This window comes from Brassica napus, chromosome C4 (genome assembly GCF_020379485.1).
Source record: "Brassica napus cultivar Da-Ae chromosome C4, Da-Ae, whole genome shotgun sequence".
NCBI lineage: Eukaryota > Viridiplantae > Streptophyta > Magnoliopsida > Brassicales > Brassicaceae > Brassica > Brassica napus.
This window is the reverse complement of record NC_063447.1, coordinates 30,629,261-30,637,815: the sequence shown is the minus strand read 5'-3', so window position 1 is coordinate 30,637,815 and position 8,555 is coordinate 30,629,261. Positions and strand designations below refer to the sequence as shown.

Genomic DNA, 8,555 nt, shown 5'->3' with positions numbered 1-8,555 from the left:
CGAGTTCCAAACCGAAAGTATTTTCATTAAAACTCTATTCCTAAGTTTTAGTTATTTCTTGTGTTTCACGTTAGTTAATAAGAAGATGGCTTGGTCTTCCTTGAGATAAGGAAACCACTTATTCCACTTTCCCATTTCCAGCTTTGTAGGAGTTGATCTCCATTTCCCTTATTGTTTTGTCTATTTAATCAATGAGAAAATCCAAAAAGAGGTAGACTTATCTACCAAAAATACTTGTGTATTATTTACAAACAAACTCTTGCTTTGAAGAGGGACCAAGGTAACATTTCGCGTAAAAGGAAGAAAGAAGATAGGAGATCCTCTCATGGACCGTGGATGTTTTGTAAACACACTCTTTAAGGATCTCATCTTGCTCGAGAACCAGCTTCCTTATTTCATCCTTGAGAAACTCTTCGATCAAATTGTCCAAAGAATCTTGCCTCAAAAAACGTTTCGTGACCTAATCATCAGTTTCTTCAACCTCCAAGGTAAAATCGGAGATGATTCCAAATTTAGACATTTCACTGACCTGCAGAGGTGTGTTCGCGTGGAGACACTTCCCAACCATGATGTTTGTATTCACAAACAACACATACAACATGCGGGGGAGTACAATTTGAGGCCGTAGGAGAACAATTCTCATTGAATGTGAGGTTTAAGAATGGTTGTTTGATGATGCCTCGTCTTATAGTTGATGATAGACTTGAGATGACACTGAGAAACATAATGGCTCTTGAGCAATGCCATTACCCTTTCAACGCCCACGTATGTATCTACATCTTATTCATAGATCGCCTCATTCACACCAAAAAAGCCGCTGACTTGCTTGTCGAGAAAGGAATCATAAAGAATCGGACTAGGGAACGCCATCCAGTCAAGCAAATGGTGAACAAGCTCAGGTCGGGCATCGCTGCGACTGGCTCTTACTATTTTGATATAGAAGGTGAAGTCAACAAGTACTCTGAAAACCGGGTGAACAGGTCAAAGGCCGTCCTGAAGCGTGTGTTTTTTTGGTAACGTCTTGTCAGGGACACCCACCATCGTAATTACCTTATTATTGGTGATGACACTTATCCGGACTTGGGCAATGGTCACTCAGATTAATCAGCACAAATCTTAGAGATCCTGTTGCATCTCTATCTATCTCTCTCTCTTTACTAAGTACTTCTAAATAATCTCTTTCTCTCTGTACTACGTACTTCTCAATCATGTCTCTCTTTACCGCGTACTTTTTTCTTTTTATGTAAAACTCTTTGCTACGTACTTCTAAATTCAGATAAACAATTTCTCTTCCTGTCTTTTCGAGCTCTCTTTTAAGATAGTTTATCTGTAGCGCAGGCTCAAAATAAAAACAAAGATACACTAAAATCATACAACCTTTTACCACATGAGCTATTAAATCTATAATATAATGAGGCAGTTGCCTACTCCTCAGACGACACGTCAGCATTTTGGTGGGTCCCATTTTTAAAAAATGTGAAAAAGTGTTAAACTTGTGGCTCGAACCCGGGTTATTGAGATATAAACACCAATATTTATACCACTAAACTAAGGGATACTTTGTAAATTGATGACTGAAACTAATATATATTTATGAAGGTCGGAAACCTTTGCTTCTTCGGTTTTCTCTATGGGCTGGGCCTACAAGTGTATTATGAGTTTCATTTTTAAATGAGGTTCATCACGTTATATGAAAAAAAACAACATAGCTTTTTCATATTGTAAACTGTCTTCATTTAAAATGAGATTATGGTTCTTTTCATCATTATCTTAGACAAGTCTAAAAGGTCGCGTTGTGTGTCTGTTCGTAATCTATTTTTTCACCGGTGAACTCTTCATCTTCCCATCTTAAATCGCCTGATCTTAAATGTTCCTGATTTGTAGCCTTTCTTTAAACCCTATATATATGATTCTCATCTTTGATGAACCCAATTTGCATCTCCACAAAACTCATTGATTCCTCTTAGCTTTAACAATCTTCTAGAAAATGTCTTTCTGCCTCTCCAGTTCCTCAAACCGGCGTTCCCGGCATCCGTCACTCAACCTTCGAGTCTCTCTGTGTTGGTCATAGTAGTCAGAGCATAGCCTCTAACCTCCTCGCTTATGGGATTCCCTGAACTTCAAGAAAGACAGTGAGTTTATGGGAATCACGGTTCTCTTCCTTGATGAAAAGTTAAGTTAATCTTCGATTTATCACACTTATTTAATATAATTGTTTTTAATTGATTTTCTGATTTTTGTTAAATAATATTATTTACAGATTCTGTGATTCATGGGTTTATTCCCGCCGGACGTGCTAATCATTACATTCGATCTTTGAAAGCTGGTTCCATTGTGAAAGACTGAAAGTCAGTCGTTTTGAGGTTGCTAGATAATTGATCATCCATTCCTCATTCGTTTCATTTCACCAACTATTATTGACGAAGTCATCACATGTGCTCCTGAGATCAATCTCCAATCATAATTAGACTGTTTGACAATTTCCAAACGATTGCGAACACAAACCTAGAACTCTCAGGTATATTATCATATTGCATCTGGGTTTATAATATGTTTTGTTATCATAAATGATATTTAAACTCGCAGATGTAGTTGGGCAAATCCGTTATGTCCAAGGCTCTGACCTTAGCAAAGAAACAACTCGAGTCGTTATCCATCTCCTAATTGATCCGTAAGAAACAATCAATACACAATTCCATTTATACTATCATCTATATTGTGCTAACATCAATAATCAAAAATATTTCCTATCCAAATTTTGTGGTCATCTATTTTTCTCTCTTACTTATCAAACTAATTTTACACAAATCTTTATTTTACAGCTTAAACGAAACCACAACAACCCAAACAATCAAAACATTAAAAACTAGAATTCCAAAAAAGACGAATCATTAATGATCACCTCTCTTTTTTATCTAATCTTAGAAATAAACTTCAAAACAAATATGCCAAACCAATCACCTCAACTAAAGCTCAACGACACATACATCGAGTCAGCTAAACAAATACAAACTACACAGCCAGCTATTTAAAAATTTACAAACTTACTTTCGCAACGATACATACATCGAGTCAACTAAACAAATACAAATTACACGATCAGCTATTTAACAATTTACAAACTTACTTTTGCAACGAAGAAGACGAATACGACAACCAAGATCAATGAAATTACCTAAACAAAAAAGCAGAGTAAGTTATGAACTCTGATAAATACAACTAACAATGATTTTTGTTTACATATTTTCCATCAAATAAAAAATAAACAAACACAACCACAACAAGAGATACAAGAGACAATCCCGACAGACACAAAGGCGGCAACAACATCTCCACCTGCTCACTCTTCTTGTCTTATAAAAATAGCTTACATATCCAATGTCAACAAACCAATGCTATTATCTTCTTATGAAAAATACATAAATTAGTTTAATACTCATTAAAGCCCAAATACTCAGAACTGTCACTCATCTTATAGTTATTTCTACAAGTCTTCGTGTATTTGTTTTAAAGGTCCGGTAAGAGCAACAAGATTAAAATAAAATAAAAACATATAACAAACATAATAAAGATAATAAAAATTATTACTTAATACACACAACTTACACGACTAAACTGGAGAAAAAATATCTAGAAACAAAAAGTATTTTCAACAACTTTAATATAATTTATGTACTCTCAACAGTACAAGAAACAAATTAAAAAGACAAACAAACAATAAGTCTCAGTGACACAACAAATAACAACACGAATTATATCAATCACATTACTAACACAGTTTAGTCCTTCATAAGTGGAGAACAATGCATACACAGTTCATCATCACAACTCTAACCCTATAACAATAAAAAAAACTTGAAAAATAACTCAAAACGCAAAATTCACAACTACAATAACCCTAGCAAAAATATTGAGATGAAACAAGAACTTTGTCCACGACTCCGCGGAGCAATGCCCCTAGTTACAAACAAATACGAACATATATAGTTCCGTCAATCTATTAAGTCATCGCTATGATAAGTTGTAGATGATATTTATTGTTTTTAAAGTCGTCATCTTCATATATGATTTCAAACGCAGCAAGGTTAGTGTGTAAAATCTCTGTAAGATTGATTAGATCATACAAACCTTTACACAGACCTAATGAAGTCTCCTTATCTTATCTTCACGGAGTTTTCTCCTTTGGCTGATCCATTGTTTGAGCCTGGTCGTCCTGGCGAATCTGCAGTGGAGCAAGGACGTTTTATTGTTTAGAATAATCTGTATTAAAGATGCTAAAACAATTCTAGCAGCACTTATGACTGTTTAGGAGACCTGACTGCACTGTAGGAAGGGAGAGCAGTCAAGAAGTTATCATACATCCCCACTAGAGGTTGTGTCTAGTCATATCTTTTCGTTTTAGACATATGCGCAATCCAAAAACCAGGAGAACAAGGGCATGAACCAGAGTGTTATCCTTCATTTGTCTGCGTCTTGCTTTTTCAAGAGTGTTATGAACCAAATCTCTATTGATCCATAACACACACAATACAATGTATCTCTAGTGAATCTCTCCTCAAGATCTCACTCTCTCACAATACAATGTATCAATTGGAACTCTTAAGCTAATAGATCGATAAAGTCTATCCTTCACTCTTTCTCTTTATTTATACTCTAGCTTCACTGTAACTGTCAAAGCCTCTCTGTCTCTCTCACTCAGAGTCTTAGCTTCCTTCTATCTTCTTCCATATCATCAGCTGGTGCTACTTACAGCTTATCCAAGAGCTGCTGCTACAACAAAGATTATTAGAGAAGAGGTAAAAGTTGGAGAGCGTTTTCCTTTTGGATACAAGGAGATAACATATTAATTCACATTTTTGTTGTTCTTTTGTTTTCTTGGTGAAGGTAAAAGCATATAACCGTGATAATATCTTACAGAAGGTGAAGCGACATCCTACTTTGTCTAAATCTGAATTTTTTGGACCTACCGTAAGTATGAAGGAAGGACATAAGAAGTCTTGCAGATCAAGAAAAAGAAGAACGGCTCTCTGGAAATGTGCAGAAAGAAGTAACAGAAGATTTTGAGATGAAAGTTACAGCCCAGGTTATACAACACAAGGGTGGAGATATGACACTCAAGTATGCTGTCAAGCCTAAGAAGAAGAGGAAAAATAAAACAGTTTAAATAAAAGGTCTCTAGTGTTTCTTTTTTTTTTGTGTGTGGACACGATATATTTATTTAATTTTATTTATTTCCAAGGAATTAGGCAAAAGACCAAACTAAAAGATAGATTCAAGGTTTTGTGTGTAAACCATAGCTGGGCAGGCAGCTAATGCTTTGTTCCAAATCACTTAACATTCTTCTTATCTTGAGAGTCATATGGTATCGATCCGACGTTGATAGTATATATAAATGTTAACATTAAAGATATCGTTTTGGAGGAGGAAGCAAGGCCTTAATGTTGCATGTTGACTATAAGGCACTCTCTCATGTTTTGTAATCTAGTTTATTCAGAGTTGTAACGGTTATTCTAGGGAGAAAGTTTAAAATTAGAGTTAGAAATTGCATTATGTTGAGGAAAACCATTAACCAAATATACAATTCAAGGGCTCCACTTGATCCTCAATATAGAAAACTTAGAAACTTTTAAAATTCACATAAAACCGCTAATGTAAATATGATGGCAGTTGATAGTATTCGTGTGCACACTAAAATTAACAAAATAGACTATTTTATCTACCCCTTGAGAATGTAATTGACGTTAATTACCTCCACCAATAATAAATAAATAAAACCTTTAATTGAATGGTAATGGTTTTGTTATTGTAGTTTAAGAAAAAACAAAACCTCATTATATGCTCAAATAACCTTTTTAAGATGTCGTTTTCCTAAAATCTAGGATAACTATAATTGTCATCTTTTTTTGTAGAAAATCTAAAAGCTATTTAACTCTGGTTTTCCGCCAACCAAAAAAACTTCATTCTTTCAAAAGAGATGGCATTGTTTACATGCAAATATTTTTGTTTTATCGTGGCTCTCTTTGCAATCTCATTGAAACTATGTTATTGCCATAATAAAACCCACTGGAACGACGCCGGCATAACTTGGTATGGTGAACGAGAAGGTTTTGGTAGTTCAGGTAATTAACTAGATCATTTCTTGTTCTATAACACTTAAAAATTTTGAAATTTTTTTTATTCTACATATTTAAAACCGGTTCTTAATATATATATATATATAGGAGGAGCTTGTGGATACGGTGATGCAGTTGCAAAACCACCATACGACTGTATGATTTCAGCCGGAGGACCTTCAATCTACCAAGATGGCAAGGGTTGTGGGACATGTTATGAGGTATTTATATATAACTTAAATTGTCTCATAGTGTAATGTATAATTATACTAAAATAAATGTTTTTTTACTAACATTAATGTTTTTTTTACTAACATTAATGTTTCCTATATATATATATATATATATATACACGTTGTAGGTCGTATGCCACCATCCGTTTTGCACGCAAAGGCCGGTCAAGGTGATGATATCGGATGAGTGTCCCGGCTGCACGAAGTCGGCGGTCCATTTTGATCTTAGCGGTAGGGCCTTTGGTGCATTGGCCAAACCTGGCCAAGGCGATCAATTACGTAACCTTGGAGAATTAAAGGTCAAATACAAGCGGTACGTATTGTTAATTCCGTTTTTCAAAAATTGGTTCAATTTAATTTGGATTTTTGGATAGGAAATAATTAACAAAAAAAAAAAATTGTCATCTCAAACTAACATTATTTAATTTATTATACTTAAACATTCTTTTAGCTGAATATATAAGACTAGCGATAGTACAAATAAACTACAGTAAAACATCTATAAATTAATAATGTTGGGACTTTAGAATTTTATTAATTTACAGAGATATTAATTTACCAAAATTTCTTTTTTTAGATTGTATCCATTTTTTGAATATTTTTGTTTATAAAAAAATAAAATATTTGACTTTCATATTGTTTAATTATCGTACTTGGTATATATTTTTATGTTGTTATGTGGTTTTGATATAATTTTACTAAATATTATCAAAATATAGTAAAATGTTAAAAAAATAGATGTATTTTCATCGTGAATATAAAGCTAATAATATAATGTTTAGTTTGTACTTATATAAAAATATATATATATATATATATATATTATTAATTTATGATTTTAATGGAACTATATATTTACATGGAAGTTTTAAAAATATTATTATCTTATCATTTTATCGATTTCTATCATATTTTACACCGGCCTAAATTGGAACCGACAAAATATATTAATTTATACGGATTATTAATTTATCTAGTATTAATTTATATAGGTTCTATATATTGGATTAACAAATTTTTCGTTGATGTTTTTTTCCCTTCATTTTTCGCTGATGTTTCATGGTTAAACATTATAATCTTATTAATTTATTATAGTAATATTATGCAGTGTATTTTGCGAACACCCTAATAGTAAAATAGCTATTCATATTGACCCCGGAGCAAATCCATACTACATGTCGTTCGCTGTTAAATTTGTAAATGGTGACGGAAACTTTGAATGTGTGGAGGTCAAACCGGCCGGCGAAACATACATAAAAATGGAGGCGATGAGATCCGCCGTTTGGAAACTTAACGCCGGTCGTGCATTAAAAGGTCCTTTCGACGTTCGGCTTACCTCCGCTGTAACCAAAACAGTGCTAGTGGCTAAATGTGTTATCCCGGAAAAATGGAGTCCCGGTGCTATTTACCATTCCCATGTTAACTTTGCCGTGCCCAAGTTCGTTCACAAGAAACCCGTTCACCACAAACCCATTCACCGTAAACCCATCCACCACCATAAACCCATCCACCCTAAACCCATCCACCGTAAACCAATCCACCGGAAACCCATCCACCGTAATCCCATCCACCGCAAACCCATCCACCGCAAACCCATCCACCGCAAACCCATCCTCCGTAAACCCATCCACCACCGCAAACCCATTCACCGTAAACCCATCCACCGTAAACCCATTCACCACAAACCCTGCCACCACAAACCCCCTCACCACAAACCCCCTCACAAGACACACAAATGATAACATTTTTTCCCTTCAAACAAATTGTAATGTTTGAAAAAAGAAAAACATGGGGTTGCAAAATTTGCAAGTGATAGTAATTATTTTAAAATTATAACATTGTATATGTATTTAAGGTCATGTGGGTTTAGTGTTGCAGTCGCTCGGCCTCAGAAGCCCACGGTGTTATAAAAAGGGGTGGGGTACTTGCTACTTAACTTGCTTTGTACTAGTAATAAAATTTTTGAATTGTACTTAACTTGTTAAAAATGAATATTTGATCAAAAATAAATTACTTGCAAGTTATTTATCCCATTTTATTACTTGTTATTTATGAATACTTGTGAATTATTTACGAGTACTTGTGAACTATTTACGAGTTTTTCTGAGTATTTAAAAACTACTTACTAAATAATACTCTATAAGAAATAGACATGAAAATTTGTTTTGTTTATTCTACTAAAATTAACATGTGAATTACTTTAAACAAA

The 8,555-nt window shown here is 34.0% G+C and overlaps 1 protein-coding gene and 1 pseudogene across 1 annotated transcript; both read left to right on the top strand.

The window, feature by feature from the left end:
• Positions 1 to 4,064: 4,064 nt before the first annotated feature.
• Positions 4,065 to 5,164, top strand: LOC106395388 (annotated as a pseudogene).
• A 786-nt stretch (positions 5,165 to 5,950) lies between these two features.
• On the top strand, positions 5,951 to 8,369 carry LOC111215411 (expansin-B5-like). The gene is made up of 4 exons (XM_022718896.2): positions 5,951 to 6,119; positions 6,222 to 6,334; positions 6,475 to 6,659; positions 7,455 to 8,369. The coding sequence occupies exons 1-4, from the start codon at positions 5,975 to 5,977 to the stop codon at positions 8,083 to 8,085; spliced, it is 1,074 nt and encodes a 357-aa protein (XP_022574617.2). The 5' UTR covers positions 5,951 to 5,974; the 3' UTR covers positions 8,086 to 8,369.
• Positions 8,370 to 8,555: the final 186 nt, after the last annotated feature.